Raw genomic sequence first — 23,785 nt, 5'->3', positions numbered from 1 at the left:
CCACTACCTTCCTGGTCTTGCCTGTGTTGTATCTGCAAAGATTCACCACGATCGCCGCAACATCCCTAGAACAGAACTCCCACATGAGCTGCGCTTCCAATTCCTTGACCGCAATTGCGGCCCTGGGATTGGGCTTTGTGGGAGACTTGAAGAGTTTACTACAGGCCGCAATGTCCCTAATGCAGCCTCTGAAAACTCAGGGACAGTTCTTGCGTCAGGGTGATACATGTATGCACCACAGTCATGCTCCTGGCCAGAACAGCCAAGGCGTCCTTGCTGTGATTCAAGTTAATCTGAGTGAATCCCACCGTCGCCATGCGACTTTATTGAGGACTCGGCCCTGTCTGGGACTCACCCTGCCCCGTCGCCTCGCTACGGGCCCTGAGCAGGCCCACAGTGATCTGCTCGAGCTCATAGCTGAGCCTAAAGTCCCGCATCCTCAACTTGAGAACGCTGGACTCCGGAATGCCGAGAATGAGGTTAATCCCCTCAGGGGAAGCCCCAACATTTTTGGCAAATATCTGCCAGCTGGCCGTGGCGATGCTACATCTCCAGTAGCCCCAGGACCGCCGCCGCAGGCAACGGAGGACCCGGAATCCAGACAGCCGTCCTTGCCGCCTTGAAGCGCGTCCAAGTCCACCACCATGATCTTGGCGCTCTCCCAAGGAGAGATATGCCCAATTCACTCAAAAAGCCAATTGAGCACCATTTAATCTTCCTCTCTGATAACGATGGCACCGTTACGGAGCACCGCAGTCCCCGTGAAGCGAGGAAGGGGGCCCTCCCGAATCCCCGCCATTTCCGCGACCACCGTTCACCGTAGCAAGGTTAACTGTTCCGGAGTCATCGCTTGTTCGAGATAGCTCTCCTGAACAATCGCCCTCGCCAGGGGATCGGCAGCAGAAACATAGGGCCCAGTTGTCTAAGCCCTAGACCTTTTAACTACCTTTTGCACCGAAGGGGAAATTTCTCCAGAGCCCGTCCGATCTCTTTTGCCGGTAGGCCCCCCTTATCCACCCCCTTAGGTGTCGCCCCAAGAGTCCCAGACGAAGAGGGATCTAATCTTGCTAAGGCCAGCTCCCTGTCACTCTTGGCCTTCCTTTTCTCGGCTCCACAGCGGTTCCTCTTGCGAAAAGCCCCTGCTTCGCCGACAGCGATCCCATTCCCTCCCGGGCCCTGAAGAGCCTGTTCGGGTACCGAGGCCGTTACCCCTGAAAGTGGGAACCCTTGCGAGCTCTCACCATCAGTTCCCCCAAGACCGACATTGTTTTTAAAATTATCGACATCCATAATTGGTCCCACGAATAACTAGGGAACGGAATTTCGCCCGAGCAGAGCCCCGCATACCCAGGTAAGGCTAGATACTCTGTGGTTTCGACCAGTGCCCCAGAGGCATCGTTCACGACACTGCACCCCCAGTGCCACGCAGCCCTTACCACGATAGCTTCCAGCTTGGCTTGGGGAGTTGCTCCGCGGTAGTAGCCTTTCCAGTCCCCGACAGGGTTTTACGCCCGCGGGGCCAGTTGTAGTCATCATAATCCAGGAGCCTGCTCGGGTGGTTAAAAACCCGGAGGTCTCCTGGGCGTCCTCCTATCCGCCGCCCGTAGACGCACCCGCTCAACTTACGAGTTCGGTCTGCAATATCAAGGACATATTTTTTCAGTTGTAATAATATTTATACACAAAAAAACCGATTTTCGACCCGTTATACAAATCTCGGTAAGGGTTTTACACTTTTGATAAACCCTAAATCAGTGTTTTATAATATAATATATGTTGCCTCTTTCCTTTTCTCTACGATTCTATATTGTAAACCATCGATGGATATATATGTGGCAATGGCATTTAAACGTTGTCCAATAATTTGTACAGATTCTACGTGGATTTTAGCGAGTATTTCTTTCTGATTATCGATTTTAATTTAAACTTTGTTCGCAGCAACAAATATTGTGTATATCAAGTTTCAAAATATCATTGTAATTTTTATATATTTATATTTATGCTGAAGATGGATAAAAAACGGTCCAAAACGTACCTTTTCAAAATATATTTATTACAAAAATGTAACTGTCAAAAAACATGGTAATGTCCGCAACAAATCACGGTGCAATATAGAGGCACTCCAAGAATCTATATGCGAGTTGGCTAGTTAAGAGTACCTCAGTTATTGTATCTCAATATGTTGATCGAGTTCCTACTAAGTCTAAACGCTAGATTGAATTTGAATTATATAATAAAAGTTTGCTTATCTTTCTTTCAATTGTTCTACGAACAGAAAAATTACAATGCAAACTTTGAAACACGAAATTTATGATTTGCTTAAGAAATGTTTAGATTTTTTCGTTGGAAAAATGTACGTTTCCCATTTATCACAAAATGATGCTAAGAACATTTGCTTATAGTAAATAATCTATCTTTTGTATGTACAGGGTGTCCTGGACTATCCGTACACTTCTTTTCTTTTGAAAACTAAGCATTTTAGAGAAAAATATTTTGAACAAAAATTGTATGGTTTTGAGGGGAACATAAGATGATATCATTAGTTTGACTTTGGATGGTATCATATTAAGGTCAAATCAAGGACACCTTTAATTTCTTAAATGGAATCCCCTATTTTTATTGCATATTTTTATAGCTTATGTCAAGAGCTTTCCAAAACACTATAATAAAGTATTTTTTCATTAAGAATTTTTTGAGTTATTTTGTATCTTAATTTTTTGACAAATTTTAATATAAAATATTTTGAAAATTATTTAATTTTTGATAATTGTATCGTAATACTTTTATGTACAGAATAATAAGATGAATCAAATGGTGTAAAGAAAAAATAAATAATTATTATAAGTAAATATATTACAAATAATTGTACACTTTTTTTTAAAAACAATTATTTTCTGTACACCATTTGATTCATGTTATTATTCTGTACATAAAAGTATTACGATACAATTATCGAACACTAAATAATTTTTGAGATATTTTATATTTTATACTAAAATATGTCAGATTAAGATACAAATTAACTAAAAAAATTCTTAATGAAAAAATACTTTATTATAGTGTTTTGAAAAGCTCTCGACATAAACTATAAAAATATGCAATAAAAAGTAGGGAATTGCATTTAAGAAATTAAAGGTGTCCTTGACTTGACCTTAACGATGCCATCCAAGGTCAAACCAATGACACCATCTTATGTTCCCCTCAAAACCATACAATTTTTGTTCAAAACGTTTTTCTCTAAAATGCTTGGTTTTTTAAAGAAAAGGGTTGTACGGGTGGTTTAGGACACTCTGTATATTGTTATATCTCAGCGACGCTTTTTCTCTCTCTATACCTCAGTTAGTGAAAAAAAGATTGCTCTCTACTTTTATAGGGCAACCTGCTTCCACCGGCTATACCCCAGGGACGCCGAGAGCTAGGACTAATCTAGTGAATCTAGGGGAATGATGTAGGCGCGGACTAGTTGGTTACTAGGAAGTTTCGCTAGGTATTTTAGGGATATGGACGCAACTAGGTATATGTAATTCGAAGGTTAATCGGGTTTAAAGAATAGAATTTTAATATTATAATAAAAGAAATATATCGATTATGTATCTAAATACCTAATATATTCATCTATGTTCAAATGATTTTCAGTTAATTGATATTTTAATTGAGAGCTTAGATCACGAGAAGGAATTATTAAATTATGTTGATAACTGCTCTTAACATGTGTTATATTTTGATATAGTTGGTTTAGTAATATAAATTCTGGCGTATACGTAAGTAGGCCAGTAGGGTCACTTATTAGATAGAGACCGTTATTAGTTAAGTTGATTTTATTATGAAGTTTCGTTCGTGAATGTTTTTGAATGTCTTTATGAAATCTATGTGAGAATTTCAGGCGATTTATAAGAGCTAGAGAGGAAAAAACTCTTTTACAAGATATTATACGAGGTTTTGATTTATTAGTAGAACATTTAAACTGAAATAGATTAGAAATGCTTTTGACGCGTTTCTTTATGCCGGATCTATGGTTCCGTTTTTACGGCAAGTCCGCTTGTATTGCGGGTGCACCATATGCAAGGGGCTTATTACTTAAGATATATATATATATATATATATATATATATAGAAACAGTACAAGAGTTAGGGAATTAAGATTCGGAAAGGAATATTATAATAGAAATTAAGAGTAATTAATAAATCGTGGACACTAAATAATAGAGAGTTAGTTAGATCGAATTAATTTATTATGAGAATTGTCTAAGGAATAAGGTCTTTTATTTAATATCAATACTTGATTATATTATGACTCTAAATTTCTGATAGAAAGGGAAGGTTTAGAAAAGAGGTCGAATGTCGCCAGGGGCACCGTAATAAGCGCTCGGCAACGATGGAATTTTAGGGAGAATGTGTAATGTCGCCAGGGCACCGTAATTAGCGCTCGGCAACTAGGTTCAAGGATTGGGTTGTGTTCAGAAAATTAGATAATAAATTTGATTTCAATTTAATCTCCTGTTGTCATTTCTTGTGGGAGGTTTTTAAATTGATAGGAAACGCCGCCAGGGCACCTCGATCAGCGCTCGGCAACGAGGTTTAAGGATTATATAAAGAATTCAGGAAGAAAGGAGGGAGTCGCTAGGGGCACCATAAGCGCTCGGCAACGAGCTCAAAATTTAGGAAAAAGGGAGTCGCCAGGGGCACCATAAGCGCTCGGCAACGATGGATTTTCGGGAAAAAGAGCAAAGTGTTGCAAGATTAAGTCAGGTTCAAATGACAACAGTAGTATATATTTTGCATGGAATTTATAAATCTTACTTAGTATTGATATTATGGGTGTGTTTTAAATAATAGTAGGATAATAGATTAAAGTTGACTGACTGGAAACTATCAGCCACATGCTAATGCTTGACAGGGGATTTCTTATTATTTACAGGATAAAAAGGTAATTAAATGATATTAGGGGTTGTCAGTCAATTTAAATAAAGTTTCTAATATTTATGGAAAGATGGGGATTTATAGTAATTGTAAGTACTTACCGTGATGTGACAGAAAAATCCTTCCTTCTGTTCAAGTTCTGGTCGTACTCTGTTAAGCCCTTCTCTCGTCCTTTAAGACCTCGGTCGTGGATGAAGTAGGCCGGATAAAAGTACACAGATGTATGCACAAAGTTTTTTATTATTTCCTTAGTTTTACACAACTTAACACTGAATCGACAATTATATTAATCGAAATGGAATAGTGAATAGTACGCGAACAATGAACGAATAATACGGAGCGAATACTTGTACGAAATAGTAACGAAATAGTAATGAATAATGTTAACTAAGAATAAGTGCTTGAATGCTTGCAAAAGTGAATGATCTGAATGGTAGAAGACTTCTTAATTGAATGCTCCGAATTGACTGCCCGAACTGAATGTAATGCAATGCTGAATGATCTGAATGTAATGCCCCGAAGGTTCGAAATCGCCGGCTTATATACTGTCGAAACAAAGGGTCTTCGGTCCGTGCGCAGTACACGCGTCGCGCTCTGGAAGGTTCTTAGAATGATTCAGTAGAGGACTTCTGAGAAGAAAGATTTTTAACAACAATTCTTCTGAGAATTGTCGATCGATATGTTTATCTGACTATTGAGTTTCGGCGCTCGTGGTCGTAGCCGTCGCATGTCCGTTCGACTTATCGCTCGCAATATCAGGTTTCACTGATATGAGGCCTCTTATGCGCGTTCTTTTCAGCTTAGTTAATATTTTATAATATAAAATCCTTAATAATATGGTTAATATTTATGCTTATTAATTTATGGAATCATTTGTTCTATTTATTTCAGTTCTGATAATAAGTTGGCAGTTTAAATAAAGTTGTGGCATTCTATAGTTTAAAAATATAGATATTTTAGATAGCTTATATGTATTATATGTAATGTATATAATTTATGATTCCATAGAATATAAGCCTCTTAAATTTATATTTATGGTCGCTTGATCGATACTACAATAAACTACTACAATAAAGCGTATTAATTTTATTAAAATCATTTCTTTATGGAAGCATTCGCGCATTATATAATAACCTGTTTTAATTAATATGATTTTAATTATTTATAAAGTATAATTGTATTGAATATAATATTGAAAGTTTTATATGTGATGTTTTGGATAAAATAATTATAAATATTGTCAACAAATCGTAGTCAACAAATTATTATTATATACGTTTTATGATTCCATAAAGTACGGCGCATTTACTCCTCAATTTAAGAATGAGTAATTATTAAATATACATTTGTCTGTATGATTAAATATTAAAATCTTAAAAGTTAGATATTAGTATCGATATTATCGAATGTGAAACTCGCTCGCAAGTCCGTTCTTAAAGTAATCAGCAGATTAGTTCTAGAAAGTCACTGCTGTACAGTTAGCTAGTTCTAAATAATGCTTCCTGATTCGTCGATCTAAGGAATTCTCAATTCCTTGCGCCATCGATTATTATTATTAAAAGGATTAAAATATATTCAGGTTTTAGGCTAAATAACCATATGGAACTAAAATAATAAGCGATTAATGAAATTAGTTAACAATTAAAATAAAAGCAAATGGATTACATAATTATGTCATAAGTATTTTGCAGGGATAAAAGCGGTACTTAATTACTAGCTAAAATATAGTTTTTAAAATTGGCAGGACGTTACAATATGTATATAGGTATTGATCGTACTGACTATATTGTTTAGTGTTCATAAAACATTTGGAATAAAAAAAAGATATTTCGCATACATAATATGAAATCAAGCTATCAATTAAGCGTATTAAAAATTTGATTATTTTGTCATATTTTATTTAAAATAACTTGAATATATACATATATATACACATATTAAAATTTTCCATATGTAAAACATAAATCAAGAATATATAAAACTTATTTTAAAGAGAGATTGAATATGGTAAATAAAAAAAGATTAGGATTTTTGCAATATCTTTCCTAAGTAGTGCTTTAAATTTTAAAATTTCGAAACATGTCTCACATTTTTTAAAACTGCATCGTATGCTTTTGTTTTAACTTTTTAATGCAGCTGCTAAATTATTGTAAACTTTTATATGTTACTTTAATAAAATCTGCAATTCAGCATGGGTCCAGTACAGTTTACCGACAATCATTTGACTGATAAACATTGGTCTATTCAGCATAACCGATTCTTTCTACTCATTTTGATTTTAATTTGAACTTCTTTTTGTCAATAACAGATATTCTAATGCTCGCTGATAATATATTGCAAAAAACAGTTCAATCCATGAACTATCAATTTCTATGTTTTACATTGCTTTAAAAATATAATTTCAACTATTATGTCAAAAAAAAGTTAAATAGATAACAGTTTAATAGATTAAATTTTAAAATATTTAATCCCAAAAAATAAATAACTTTTATTATATAATTTATAAACAAAATTATTACTTTATTTCTCTTCTTAATGCTTTACGTTTTTATTTTAAGCTCTAGATATGATGGTTTTAATTCAACTATATATTTTTGATAGAATTCCTACAAAATTTGTTATAATAACATATTTATAACAACATTCGTTATAATAACATATTTGTTATAATAAACAAACAACTTATTACTTAGCCATTTGTAAGTGACTAAAAATATTAATTACGCATTGATAACATTTATATATAAATAATAAAAAATATAAATAAACTTTCACATGTTCAGAATCAAATATTGCGATTAATTTCAGATTCGTAAAATGTTTGTGGACACTTTACAAAAGTATTTCGATATAATTTTATCATTTCATTCTTCTTGTCGTAACTTGATCTATATCGTAATAACGATCTAAAAAAGTCAAAAGAGCACAGCGCAAAATAAGCATTTTATAAGCTCATTGTACGCTCAAAACCGCGATTAAATGCAAGACATGCATTTTGTTGCAAAATTCAATTAAGACATCGCGATCTTATATCGAACACCTATTTTCAGACAATAAAAAGAGAAGCACCGAGTATCTCGAGGCCGTAATCCGAATCTAAGTAGTGACGCGCATAAACAAAGTGAGTGTGAAATTCTGCAAAGCGCCGAAATTATACGTCATCGAAGCATTATCCAGCCGATCTGTAATAACGAGTGAGCTGTTTAAAAACATCTTTTTTTCGGAATCTTTGTCTTGAGTTTCTCTACACTTGAATTCCAAACTCCTAAGACGAACCGAACCCTTGGATCATCCCCAAATTCCCGTTGTACCCTGAGAGGCACAACAAAATTGGCAGCGGTGGGATTGGTCCAGCTAAAGGAGTGACAAAGTAAGCAAATCAGCACCAAGTGCGAGCCGAACAATTGTCAGTGCCTGAAAAACCTGGAAGAAAAACCGTGACAAGAAGTTCCAGCGTGAAGAGAGAGAAGAACGCAATGCCAGCAGCTAGCCGATCGCAGCAAATCAAGGACGCCGTCCGTAAAATTCCTCGATGCTGACCTACAGCAAGTGTATCGCCGAGCGCTGACCGTGCAGAAGCTACGATTAAGCGAGAATGCGAACCATCATTTTACTGTAAGTTACAAAAAATTGTAAAATAATCTATCGTGAATGTTGGCACAACCGGAAAGGGTTACGTTCCACTGACCACGATTTTTAAGCGCGACTAGCAGATAGAGTCGACCTTGAAATACACTTATAAGTAATTGAAGGAGCTGCCTGCGATTTTCGCAATAATGTACGAAGCAATTTAAACTATTCAGGCACGTACTCAACCAAATTAGAATCTCGCGAACTAGAAAATAATCAAATAATAGGGAACACACTTCCTCCTAACAATAATAATAACGAAGAACTAAACGAACTCGGTGTAGATCGTATACTTGTCGAACGAGTTACTGTTCGGAGAAATTATTCTCCCGTGTCATACGTAGTAGCATCTTTGAAACAAATAACGAAGAAAATATGTTACGAAATTCGTTACCGTCACCTATTCCGCCCAAGACGTTGACAGAGAAATTGAACGCCTGCGAGCACAGGATAGGCACAACGCTGCCGCGGAATGAAGACGCCAAACGTCCACTTGAAGATCCGAATAATACATTGATAGCTGCAATTTTACAAAATATTCAAGAAATACAAGAAGAAATGCGAGATTTATGAGAAGAGGTACAAGATCTACGCGAAAATCGGGAAGATTCAAATAGAACGCGAACGATATCGAACAACACATATCTCGATGTAACATACGGATGAACATTTAATGACATACGAAATTAAGCAGCGTATCTAAGCGGATAATTACGATTAAAAGAAGCGAGAGATATGATTCCGGAATATGACGGAAATTCGCAAGCTAAGCTCAAAGAATATTTAAGCGCATGTTCATACGCAATAAAAAATATTAATCCCGCAAACGAAAGAACACTATTAGAAACAATACTTTGGACGAAACTGAAAGGAAAAGCAATGATAGATTTTGAAACCCAAAATATAAACAACTTCGGACAACTTAAACGAGAACTCAAAATATGCTATTTAAGCAAGAAAAGTATTACGCCAATCGAGTTTAACTCTTTAAAACAAAAAAAAGTGCCAGAGCATATGGACTTTGCGCCGAATATGGCTATAGAATTATATGAATCCAGTGAAGGTCAAGAAGGCCGCGAACAAAAACGCATAATACTTGAGACAATACAACAACAAGCTCTGTAAAACTTTTAAATAGGACATCTACGTTGATATTAAATTAATAATGCGAGCACAACATTTCTCGATGCTACAAGAAGCTATCACAGGAGTCAGTGCGGAAGAAGAAAAAGCGGAAGATTTCTCTAAAACTTTCCCGCAGCGATAAAATAAAAAATTTACTGCATATACAACATTTAAATCAAGAGGAAACAAGAACACTGCTCGAAATCTGTGAGGAATTTTGCAATATATTTTATATTGAAGGAGATGCACTTATTGTACTTTTAGTATCACGCGTGAAATTACAGTTAAGACAAATAACGCACCCGTGAATGTACAGCCGTACCGCTTACCAGAAAAACTAAGAAGTAACTCAGCAAAAGGGCATGTTAAAAGACAAAATAATAAGACCATGCACTAGTCAATCATTCCTAGTGATCTCTAAAAAAGCCGGCGCATCCGGTAAACAAAAATTGAATAGTCGTACTTTTCCGGAATTTAACGATTTAACTACCGGCGATTCCTTTCCATTACCTAATATAACGGACATATTAGACCAACTGGAAAACACTAAGTATTTTATCACTGTGAATCCAGCATCAGGTTATCATCAAATAACCGTGGGCGAGCAGAATAAATGCAAGGTAGCATTTTCTACATCAATCAATGGATACTGTGAATTCAATAGATTGCCGTTCGGATTAAAGAACACGCCAGCCACATTCCATTAATGAACTCTGATGTGCTGACTGAATTTCAAGGATTAAAATGCTTAGTACATATTTGGACGATATAGTCATGTACACAGTAAACCTAGAAAAACATAATACACGACTTATTGAAGTATTGAAAAGATTGCAAAAACACAATCTAAAGCTCTAACCTGATATAAATTCCTCCAAAAAGAAGTAATATATTTAGGGCACATAGTAACCGAGAAAGTATCATGCCTGATCTTTCCAAACTAAAAGCAGTACGAGAATTCCCAACGCCGACCAAAGTAAAAAGAATAACATAAACAATCTTTTATTGGTCTAGCAGAATACTATCAAAAATTCATAGAAAAATTTTCTAAAATTGTCAAACCTCTCACAAAACTAATAAAAAATGTAGAAAAATTCGAATGGACCAATGAGTAATAAACGCTCTGCGTTCGAGACTTTAAAAAATAAATTAATTACTGCTCTTGTACTGAAATATCCCGATTCCAGTCAAAAGTTTCTTTTAACAATGGACGCATCAGATTATGCCATCGGAGCCATAATTTTGCAAGGAACTGTAGGCTAAGACCGACTACTTGCGCCAGCAGAATATTATCGCGAGCTGAACGTAATTACAATACCGAAAAGGAGCTATTAGTCATAGTATGAAGAGTAAAATATTACAGATTTTATCTGTACGGCACAAAATTTAAAATAATAACAGATCACAAGCTATTGGTATGGTTATTTAATGTAGCCGATTCAGGATCACGTCTAATTAGATGGAGATTAAAATTGGAGGAATATGACTATGAAATCTTACACTGATCTAGAAAAACAAATACGAACGCTAACGCTGATATTTTGACAAAATCGATGATTTACATCAAATAGAATCTAGCTAGAAGTAATAAATATCGATATAAGAGCTTTAAATAAAAGATTCCATGATTTACAAAATTATATTGATCGCGCACTCTTCAAAATAAGGCGCAAGAAAATTGCCAAACCTTAAAAGGAATAATCGAAGCAGATAATAAAAAATTAGCGGAACTCCTGAGACGCGTTAACATTATATACAGAACGCCAACAGATAAACGAAGAGGCCTCATCAATGGAATTGGATCTCTAGCCAAAACACTCTTTGGAACAATGGATGCCAACGATGAAAAAGTCATCAAGGAACAACTAATTCTTTTAGAAAATCAAGAGCAAATACTACATTATACCATGAAGAATCAAGTTAAATATTAAACGCCACAATCGCTCACATCGATAATTTAGAAAAGATGACACAATATAACAAACAATTATTACTTAATTTTACTTCTAAAATACAAAAACAAATATTAAATCAGATTCAACACGAAGAAATACACAAACAATTTTATATAATTAACACGATAATAACGAATTTAATGAGAGACACAGAAGATATAATACAACAACTAATGGCAGTAAAAGAAGAAAAAATACATCCTAGATTAATTCTACTAGAACAATTCAGATAGCCTCAAGGAAGCATCTTCACAAGTACCACAAGGACTACATTTTCCCTTTGGTATTTTTGAAAACAATTAGCTCATAATCGAAAAATTTGTAACGGTTAGCGCCTATTATGACACACCTTATATACATACTATTTTACGTTTTCCACTAATCTCTTATCCTAAATACAACATAATAAAAAAAATATCTTTATCTATACATAATCAATGCAACTTATTCACCTTTATAGAAATAAATCAACCCATAACAGCTGTTGATAACGAAAACCAAAACTATTTAACAATAACACAAAATGATCTAGATAAATGTATCAAAATAATCATTATATATGCGAGCAGAATAGACTCATATATCACATTAACGATGAATCATTATGCGAAATCCAAACGTATAAACAGGTTGCAACAAACAAAATTTATAACACAAGATATATTCATTCTAATCATACTATATGGATCACGCTATCCAACCAGCTCATGATTATATTCTACGAACAATCTATAACAATAAGCTGCGAAAACCAAGAAGAAAATAGAATAAAAATCACAGAACAGGACAAATTATTAAAAAATAATTGCAAATTAGTAACGGTCAATATGACAGTAAAAACCTCAGGAATAATGGATACTACTTATCTCCAAACATATTTGCCAGAATATAATACATCAAATCTAAAATTCGACTTAAGCAATATATTTATAAAACCTAATATAATAAAATTAAAGAAAATAATTCAAAATCCGACCGAATTAATAGATTTAAGCTGGATATTTCAAGAGATATCGGAAGAATTAGAAGAAAATAACACTAATCCGTTTCTACAAAAGCGAGTAATATATCCGGTATCAGGCAGCCTTGCCATATTTATAATAAGTATCATAGTAATAATATTATGGCGAGTCAAAAGAAATTGTAAACAAAATACGCCACAATTAGAATAAGAAACAATTGTAAACGGAGTCTCACAATTAGAAAACGTCACAACCCTTCCGTTTTTTTCTCTAACGGGGGAAGGGTGTCGTAATTCGAAATTCCATATGTAATAACAACCTAAAAAACTCAAAAGAGGACAGCGCAAAATCAGCATTTTATAAGCTGATTACGCGCTCTCAAAACCGCAATTAAATGCAAGACATGCATTTCGTTGCAAAATTCAATTAAGACATCGCGATCCTTAACTGAAAAATCACTTACTTTCGGACCATAAAAAGAGAAGCACCGAGGGGCTGTAATCCGAATTTAAGTAGTGACGCATATACACAAAGTGAGTGTGTCCGCAAAGCGCCGAAATTATACGTCACCGAAGCATTATCCAGCCGATCTGTAATAACAAGTAAGCTGTTCAAATATATCTTTTTTTCATGGAATCTCTGTCTTGAGTTTCTCTACACTCGGAGTCCCAACTCCTAAGACGAACCGAATCCTTGGATCATTTCCGTTGTACCCGGAAAGACACAACATTCTATATGAAGTCTATGTCATAATAAAAATGTTGTAACGATGCATCTCCCCATCGTTTCCGACACGTCGCCCGTCGGAAGTCTGCCGCCCGGCGAACACCAGCCGGGCAGGGGCAGAGGCGCTTAGCGCCCTATTTTTAAAGCAATGACAAACACCAACGGTGTTTGTCATAAACAACCGATCGCCGAGCAGCGCCGAGCATTGCCGGCGAACGCCGAACGCTTAACGCCGGAGGCCACGCGTCGTTTCCCCCACCCCGAGGGGGATGTAAACGGCGCGGGTGTCGCGACCGCTCCGAAAGGGTATAAAAAGCCCGACCGACCACCAAACCAGACCAGACCGGCAACTGAATCCGCTCGAGCAGTACGCTCGAGATAATACCAGAAACCGCTCCAAACTGTCTTTCGACGGTTTGGAGCGGTTTCTGGTATTATCTCGAGCGTACTGCTCGAGCGGATTCAGTTGCCGGTCTGGCTGATGGTCGGTCGGCTATACTTTCGAGCGATCGCTACACTCGCCGTTACATCCTCGAGGTGAAAGCAGCTGATAATTCGGAGGTTGACGTGTTCGCAGCCTCCGTCGAGAATTCTCGACTATCTGTTCTCGAGACGAATCCCGTCATAACATCTCCGTAAAGGACCGAGAGTGGACGAGTTCGCCGCTTTCCTCGAGTATTCTCGAGCCCTTACGATCCGTACACCTGACCGTCCGAACTCCGCGCAACGACGCATCCCATGACCATTATCTGGGAACACGCGCCGCGTCACCGACACCGACGCATAATACCAACTGCAGGTGCTACCCTGCAGTTCGCGCCGAACACCCGGCCACATACTGTACGCGCCTTACCGCGCATATCTATCACACCGCGAGATATCGATAGTACTCTGACATACGTTGTCAACACGCGCCTGCCTTACCGCGCGCACCTCGCCCCTACAGGCATGCACCGACAACAGGCGCCCGTCTCACCGCACGCGCCCCGCGTCACGAGCCGGGCCCTTTAATCGTTGTCAAGACGCGCAAAACACTGTCTAGACCGGCGTCACAACAGTGCGCTATTATTGTATCGACTAGTATAAAGATTGTAACAGCTGACCATTGCCATCGAGTGGCAAATAAACGACGTACTTTTCAATTCACGTCCTACCATTGCGTTTCAAACCCTTCATGAATCCTGATCCCGATTGCGCGGACAGCGCAATCGGGATCAGGATTCATGAAGGGTTTGAAACACAATGGTAGGACGTGAGTTTGGTCATGCGAAACCGCTCGTAAAGCGGCTCGTTACAATGTGTATTCAATGTTGTTTTATGATATTTTTGGTAGAATTCCCACAAGACTTATTTTTTTGCTACATTAACATAAACAAATTGCTCATTTGTAAGTTTAACTAAAAATATAAATTGCAATTAATTAATTGCATTTATACATTTCACAACAAAATTATCATTTAAAATCAGTATTGAAAAAGATAAAACTTAAATTCACGTATTTTTGCGAAAAATTATTGTAAAGCAATATTTCAAAAAGTATTTTAAAGTTAAAAACCTTAACTTTCCAATGGTCTAACGAAAATTTCCCTATAAACATTTTACTATTTCGATATTACTTTAAAGCGATCATTGCAAAATTGTAAAATAAATTTCAACTTTGATGCCGTACACAGGGAGAACAATGTTTTTTTCCAACTTTATTATATCTTAAAATTTAACATTTCATCTTTAAAATGTATTTTTAATCATTGCGCTACGATCTTTTTTCACTGTATTATGATGATTTGAAATGAATAGTGCATTTTTAATACTTTTTTTCTGCAAAAAACTGTTTTCTGTTGCCGATATTGACATTAAATAAATATTATTTGCCTTTCTCAGATATTAAAACATTGAATTTTATCTTGTGTTTACATCCGGAACTCCTGAGTCTACATCCGGGCTTTTCTGACTCTATTACATAATTTTAATTCTTTCTATTCCGAGTTTCTAATATGAAGCTTATGTTGTTATGTATTAATTTTAAAACAAGTTGATCAGTTTGCTATGAGGCACTTTTAAATTCGATGTTAGTGATTGATGTGATCGACGTTATTACAGTAAGGATTAAGTAATTTTATGATTATTTTGAATAAGATTCGCAATATAATAGTGCTATTTTCTATATTATGCAAAATATTTATTTGGAATATAGTATAACCTTTTAATAAAAATAAAAAACGCATTTTAATTTTTTCAAGAGAAATTATAATATTTCTATAAATGCAAGATTGATTTTATCACAATTACTATTTCAAATTACAAATCCTCACAAATTAAATTACTTCTAAGTACTTGACTAGTTAATTGTTAATTTCACATTTAGTTTTTATTTTTTATCTTTAAGGAAAATATTTTTTATAGGTTATTTTTAGAGGTAAATATTTTTTCAACTTTAAATATATATATAACAGTTTTTTTACAAGTGGCACCTTTCTTATATTTATATTTTTTTATATTTTATATTTTATATTTTAATAAATTCACGCATGAATATCCGCGGATCTTATTCGCCAGTTTTTTCCATTTAATTGTATCTAAATTGTATTTAAGTCTTGTACCGTTTTTTTTGTATCATTTTCAAGTTTCTTTTAACAAAACATCTAAACATACAGAAATGTAATTTATATCTACAATATTTATAAATTGATGAATATTTTTTCTGTTTAATTTTCCATTAGCATATATTTTTGTTACAGTAATTTTGTAAGAACATATTCAGAAATTATTTTTTTGAAATATTCAATATTAATTTTACCAACTTACTCATCTGCATCCGCAATAAAATTTCTGTATTAAATAATTCCAATATACCATACACATAATTGTATTTTTTTTGTCAAAAAATTGACCAAATTTTATCTTTGGTTTATTATCTTTCTAAAACGGCGCATTATATTGGAACTTTGGATTTGCATCAATAAAGTTTTTCTTTGTTTAAAAGACCTTTTAAATAAAATATAATTTAAGGAGTGCAATGTTATCTAAAATTTGTGTGGTAACTTTTAATTTTTTTCTTTTAAAGATTATGATTTCTACATAATCTTAAAAAGTTAGTCCTTTGATATTATGAAAAATATTAGACACAGCAATTTTTTATTTTTAAGTAGATTAAAAATACGAAGAACTTTTATCTAAAATAGAAAAATAAATATACGGAAAAATATAAAATTACTTACTTTGGTAATTACTTTTAGAGGAATTCCTCAGAATGATTGCGACCTTGACAAATGTTGTTAAGATCATGATTCGGAATAACATTCAAAAGATTTTAACCGATCGATCATTCTTCATTACATCATTCTTTATTAACAAAAAAAAGGGGCGATTACAATCCTTTCAAAAATTATAAAGGATTAATATAAGCAGAAACATAAATTTTAATTTTAAATCAAATACGAGGAGCTTTGTCCCCTGATAAAGTATTAAGGCGAAGATTTAATAGATTTATAATTTTTTTCTTGTTGCGTCCAGACTCTCGAAAGAATGAGTAATAAAGAAGGGCGCAACAACTATTTTAAATATCCTGAAATCAAACGCCTTGCGGGCGTAAGAATCGGATCGATCGAAATCGAAGATCTGAAAATCAGGTAAACGACTGTACGCGTCGCTATTACGCTGTTTTCAGACGTTCACTCGGTGGTCCCTTTTTAGGAACAATTTAATTTTTATTACTCGGGATGGGACCAAGTTCGATCTTTTACTGGAAACGAGAGAAGAGTCAGGAAATATTTAGATTAGTTAAATAAAAATATACATTTATTCATTAAATAAGTAGGAAAATTGGTATATGTTCTTATAATTTAATATCAATAGAAAGAAAAAATTAATATTTAAATATATGAGTATATGTGTGAGTGTATATGTAAGGGTTCATTTATTCGCGGATGTTACATTTATGCGGAGGACGTCGGTCAGAGTGAATGAGTAGATTCTATCTTTAATAATTAAACTCTGACCGGTTATTACACTAGTTTTGTCATAATGTTAATAAAATTAAATAAACATGTATGAAGAGTAAAATGATAAATGAAATGTATGAATGAGAGGATTGTATTAGGATAGTAAGAGAATTGAGAGGATGGTATCTAGGTAGATAACATGAAGGATCTTTAAAGTTACGGAATTCGTTGTAGCATTCTTGGATAGCCCTTTTAATTTCGTCAGATTTTGCGAGCTTGGGAGTAAGAGGAGGAGAATCGTTAATGAGGATCGAGACTGTCGAGACGGATGATAGTAATCGCGAGGAAGAAGATGCGGAGGATTTGGAAGAGGGAAAGAGAGAGAGAGAGAGAGAGAGAGGGAAAGAGAGAGAGAGAGAGAGAGAGAGAGAAGTGACCATGAACTAATGGAATGTATGTCGGTGTCGGTTTCTGTGTAGCGCTCATTGTAAATATTAATAGTATTAATTATTTCTTGTGCCCCGACTAAATTATTTACGATTTCTGAGACGTAATATTGGCCTGTCTCAAATGTTTCTTGGATGATATGCACTCGAACCAACGTCTTCCTAACTTTGCGAAGGACCTGACAAGCGCGCCTAGCTCGCGGATGGAATTCTTTGGCCAAAAGGCACAAGGATATCTTTTTCACTACACAGAAGAAAAATAATAAATATCCAAAATCGCGTGAAGAAAATTTGTTGATACTTATTTTTAGTAGTGATATTAGGTTGGTTTTGCGTTAATGGCTGGAAACGCCGTTCAGGGAAGACACTGATTACACTGATTACACTTTCGCGAAGAGTTAAATCACAGAATAAAAGTTTGAAATGAAAGTTGAACATGAGAACAAAAAAAAACTTTGAACACTAATGATTTGAAATTATGAACTGTAGAATGTGAACTGTAAAAATGTAGTAAGCGTAATGACCGTAAGGAACGTAAAGAGAGCGAGGACTTGTAGCTTCCCTTTTTTTATAGAATTTTTTCAATTGGATGTGTTTTAATTTTTAGAAGTAGGGATTTTCCAAGATTTGATGAATTAGAAATGATCCCAGTGTTCTCGTTAGGGGTGTTTCTCTTACTTTTCGTTTTCACTCGTGATCGTCGATTGATTAGTCAGATATTACTTTAAAGTCCCTTGATCAGTCAGTTGCCTTCCCTGGCGGACTCTTGCGCACGTAATTTGATTTAAAAAAGTCTTATTTCTTTATGATTAGGAAAGAATTTATTTTCTTATGATTACTTTTATCAAATAGGACGGCTCTATTTGTTTTTCATTAGAAAAATTTATTATCTCTTCGATACTGCTTTTATTTTTCCGCCGAAAAATTCTACTACAAGGGATATTTATCAATTTTTATTTATTCGATAGAATCGGCGTGGTTTCACCGATCTTCTTATGCCTTTCTCATGGTTACTCATAGATATACAGTTATTGACAAGTGACTAAGAGTTTACAAAACGCGTGGCGTAGGATACTTTATTTATTAAACAATTCATTTTTATCATCAATTGTCGCAACTTCACAGAAGAAAGGAATCGTGAAGCCAGGACGTAACACTATTATATGTTCAGTTTAAAAATTCGTGTCCACGCATCTCTCTTTCTAATCAAATATATGCTGTCATTAGGCGGAGCCCATCTTTCGTCCAAGCATATATTTAAATATACAAATATGCAAATAATGTGGCATTTATACTAAATAAATTTCAAATTATAAAGTTAAACACATGTTTATTACTGTCAACTTTTTTATTAATAACTTTTTAATGAAGAATGACTAATGACTAAAACATTTTGAATGTTACTCAGGGTCATGACTTTGACAACATACAAGGTCAAGGTACTGAGGTGCTTTTTTAAAAGTAAATAATTACTCTTACTTTAATCATATTACACAAGGTGTCCCATAATTGCCGGATCACCCGTCGTACAAGTAGGCCGGATTAATTTAAATAAAAAGATAATAATTTAAAAGGATTAGCCAATCACAGAACAAAAGCGCAGTAAGAAGCAGTGTGAGGGGCGTTCTACAAAAGACAATGGCTACAAGTGCGTAATAAGCTGCTACCCCGCCGCTCATACATAGCAATTATCCTTTGTAGAATGTCCCTCCCATTGCTTCCAAATGCGCTTCTATTCGCGCTGTGTGATTGGCTAATTTTTTAAATTAATATCTCGTTAATTATTGTAAATATCGCAACAAGACTTTTCTATTCAGAATAACTTGCTCTACCTGTACACGACGGATGATCCGATTATTACGGGATACCATGTATATGTATTTTTAAATTCGTAACAATAACATTCTATTTGTTTTTCAGATGTTCCGCTTTAGCCACGCCACCAGAAGATCCACCTGCGAAACAGCTACACATGACTTATAAGATTTTACAAACAGACACTAAACTCATCAATCTTCTGTTGCAATCACATGGTTTCGTAGAGGTAAATTATTAGCAAAATAAGTCTTTATCCCAAATAGGAGACAAATATTTTTGAAAACGTTTTTAATAATTTTTTAAAAATAAAAATATTTTTAAAAACATTAAAATAATGAGTTAAGTCCAGAGTAGTCAAATTCCTTTGTTAAAAATGTGTATCAAGTACATGCCATCTAAAAATCTTCAGAAAATATGAACTATCTTCAGAAAAAATCAAAATGGCAGATTACCACTCATTTAAAAACTAAGAAAGTGGTTATTTTGAAATAAAAAAAATATCTATTTTATAAATCGGGTACGCTCTATCGAATGATGATATTTTCAATTCCCAGTTGCAGGAAATGGGCGACTAAGACCGGAAATGATTTTTTCTTTACGGAGACCTATATTTTTTGTTACATATTCATATAGGCCTTCTTGAAACCTTTTCAGAACACTATAATAAAATATTTTTTACGGCGGCTTTTTGATTAGATAAGGGAACTGTCTTGCTGAATTTTATCGAATTATCATGAAAGGTTAGAATATATTTATTTTCGTTATTGATTATAGTTAGTGGTGCGATATATAGCGCGCATTTTTTGAAAGATCGACTAGCGGTATCCGTTATTACTAAAGGTTCTTTCGGTTTTCGCTTTAGTTTATTTTTTTGGTAAAATTCGCATTTAGCGATATAGTTTTTTCATAGATTTTCAATGAATTTTGTTAAACCGGACCAGTTATGTTTTATTTTAATCCTATTAATTGTTCATTCGGTTCCTCGGTGTCCGCCTAAGCGTCGTGGTATTAGCGCTTTATCTTCTTCGCTATAATCTCGCGTTTTCTTATTTTCTTCTTTTTCTTTCTTTAAATTGAAAACTACGTTGCGGCTAAATGCGTCAGCGTTCGTATTTGTTTTTCCACATCAGTATAAGATTTCATAGTCATATTCCTCCAATTTTAATCTCCATCTAATAGCTTGTGATCTGTTATTATTTTAAATTTTGTGCCGTACAGATAAAATCTGTAATATTTTACTCTTCATACTATGGCTAATAGCTCCTTTTCGGTATTGTAATTACGTTCAGCTCGCGATAATATTCTGCTGGCGCAAGTAGTCGGTCTTAGCCTACAGTTCCTTGCAAAATTATGGCTCCGATGGCATAATCTGATGCGTCCATTGTTAAAAGAAACTTTTGACTGAAATCGGGATATTTCAGTACAAGAGCAGTAATTAATTTATTTTTTAAAGTCTCGAACGCAGAGCGTTTATTGCTCACTGGTCCATTCGAATTTTTCTACATTTTTTATTAGTTTTGTGAGAGGTTTGACAATTTTAGAAAATTTTTCTATGAATTTTTGATAGTATTCTGCTAGACCAATAAAAGATTGTTTATGTTATTCTTTTTACTTTGGTCGGCGTTGGGAATTCTCGTACTGCTTTTAGTTTGGAAAGATCAGGCATGATACTTTCTCGGTTACTATGTGCCCTAAATATATTACTTCTTTTTGGAGGAATTTATATCAGGTTAGAGCTTTAGATTGTGTTTTTGCAATCTTTTCAATACTTCAATAAGTCGTGTATTAAGTTTTTCTAGGTTTACTGCGTACATGACTATATCGTTCAAATATGTATTAAGCATTTTAATCCTTGTAATCCAGTCAGCACGTCAGAGTTTATTAATGGAATGTGGCTGACATGTTCTTTAATTCGAACGGCATTCTATTGAATTCATAGCGTCCATACGATATAGAAAATGCTGTTTTGCATTTATTCTGCTCGCCCACGGTTATTTGATGATAACCTGACGCAGGATTCACAGTGGTAAAATACTTAGTGTTTTCCAGTTGGCCTAATATGTCCGTTATATTAGGTAATAGAAAGGAATCGCCGTTAAATCATTCAACTTCCGGAAAACTACGACTATTTAATTTTTGTTTACTGGATGCGCCGGCTTTTTCAGAGATCACTAGGAATGATTGACTAGTGTTTGACCTTATTATTTTGTTTTTTAACATGCCCTTTTGCTGAGTTACTTCTTAGTTTTTCTGATAAGCGGTACGGCTGTACATTCACGGGTGCGCTATTTGTCTTAACCGTAATTTCACGCGTGATACTAAAAGTACAATAAGTGCATCTCCTTCAATATAAAATATATCGCAAAATTCCTCACAGATTTCGAACAATGTTTTTAATTCCTCTTGATTTAAATACTAAATCAAGAGGAATTTATTGTATGTTGTATATGCAGTAAATTTTTTATTTTATCGCTGCGGGAAAGTTTTTTTGTAGCCTCCTGTTATGGTTGAATATCGCATACTTGCATCGCTGTATTTGTTATCTCTTCGACAGCTACACATGGAGTTAGTAATTTGATGTATTCTTTGGTTGTATTTATTACACTAATCGGGCAAGAAAATTCTTTCTGCTTTACTAGACAAGAGCCGATTAAGACTCTAGGCAGTGTTTTTTCTGCGCGTATTATTCCTATTTTATTCGAGTTGGTTGTAGCTTGTATAATTGTTTCCCTGCGCGGTTTCAAAATTAATGCTTGATACGGATATAATTTTAATATCGTATGTAATAATTGTGATTGTTTCATTTTATAATCACACGTTACCACGTGTTTCTGCAGAAAATCTACCCATAGAATTCCTTCGTTATCAATAAGGGAAATCTTCCTTCACGATATAGGTTGAGTGCCGTATTTTTCGATTCTTCAAAATGATTGTTGCCTTTATTTTTCCAATTGTATGCATTTTGTGTTCTGTAACTCCAGTGAGTGCCAATTTCTTCTCATACATCAAGTTTCTTCTCATACATCAAGTTTCCTTTCAGATTTCTTAATTTTATTTATTATTAACGTAATCGTTATTCCTGTATCGAAGAGCAGGTTACCGTTTTACTTTCTAGATGGGAAGAGTCACTAGATCCAGTGTTTGTTTGCAGTTTTCCTGTTATTGCGATATTTGATATTCGAGGGCAGGTCTCGGCTGTTTATTATTCTCTTCATCATCTTCTTCATCTCTATCTTGTATTGTATTTTTTCTTCGTGGCCCATTTATTTTGTTATAATTTTATGTCTTTTTATCTTCACTCGATTTTGTCCGAGTAGATTGGGTTCACCCAGGGCGTCCGTGTAGACTCCAGCATTCATCTTGATAATGACCTCATTTTTTGCAGTAGGTGCAATGTTTTTCGAATGTATTTATTTTTGATTGTCCCTGTAGTTTCTGCAATGAGAATCAAGTTGCATATCTGCGTGTTCGGCATTCTCGTCCGTGATGCTCTAATTTTCCGCATTTATTACATTGTAATATTTTATTTCGCATTGCTTGCGAATTTGTATAGTCAGACTTAAGTCACGACGCACGTTCTAATGAACCTTTGACCTTCTCTTCCGCACTGATTCCTGTGATAGCTTCTTGTAGCGTCGAGAAATACTGTGCTCGTACTACTAATTTAATATCATCGTAGAGTCCTATTTGAAAGTTTTGTAGAGCTTGTTGTTGTATTGTCTCAAGTATTATGCGTTTTCGTTCGCTGCCTTCTTGACCTTCAATGGATTCATATAATTCCATAGCCAAATTATCGGCGCAAAGTCCATATGCTCTCGCCATTTTTTTATTTTAAAGAGTTAAATTCGATAGGCAAATGCGTAGTGCTTTTCTTGCTTAAATAGCAGATTTCGAGAGTTCTCGTTTAAGTTGTCCGAAGTTGTTTATATCTTGGGTTTCAAAATCTATCATTGCTTTTCCTTTTAGTTTCGTGCAAAGTAATGTTTTTAATAGTGTTTTTTCGTCTGCGGGATTAATATTTTTTATCGCGCATGACTATGCGTTTAAAAATTACTTGAGCTTAGCTTGCGGAATTTCCGTCAAATTCCGGAATCATATCTCTCGCTTTTTTTAATCGTAAATACCCGCTTAGATACGCCGATTGGTTTTATACGTCATTAAATGTTCGTTTGTATGTGATATCGAGATGAGGGTTATTTGGTATCGTTCTCCTTCTATTTAAATCTTCTTGAATACGCGTAGATCTTGCAACTGTTCGCTTA

General features: G+C 34.8%; 1 protein-coding gene across 7 annotated transcripts in view; it reads left to right on the top strand.

Moving 5' to 3' along the window:
- LOC126858197 (tubulin polyglutamylase TTLL5) overlaps positions 1-23,785 on the top strand; it is a 211,659-nt gene that overhangs the window by 85,273 nt on the left and 102,601 nt on the right. For 6 of the 7 annotated variants that reach the window (XM_050608327.1, XM_050608329.1, XM_050608330.1 and 3 more), the window contains one exon: positions 19,626-19,749. In XM_050608327.1, coding sequence (XP_050464284.1) covers positions 19,626-19,749 — 124 coding nt within the window. Of the gene's footprint in view, positions 1-19,620; positions 19,750-23,785 lie in introns of those variants that run through there. The other variant, XM_050608332.1, reaches the window with a different exon arrangement.

The sequence above is a fragment of the Cataglyphis hispanica genome, chromosome 24 (genome assembly GCF_021464435.1).
Source record: "Cataglyphis hispanica isolate Lineage 1 chromosome 24, ULB_Chis1_1.0, whole genome shotgun sequence".
Classification (NCBI taxonomy): Eukaryota; Metazoa; Arthropoda; class Insecta; order Hymenoptera; family Formicidae; genus Cataglyphis; species Cataglyphis hispanica.
The sequence above is the reverse complement of the archived record's forward strand: the minus strand, read 5'-3'. Positions and strand labels throughout refer to the sequence as shown.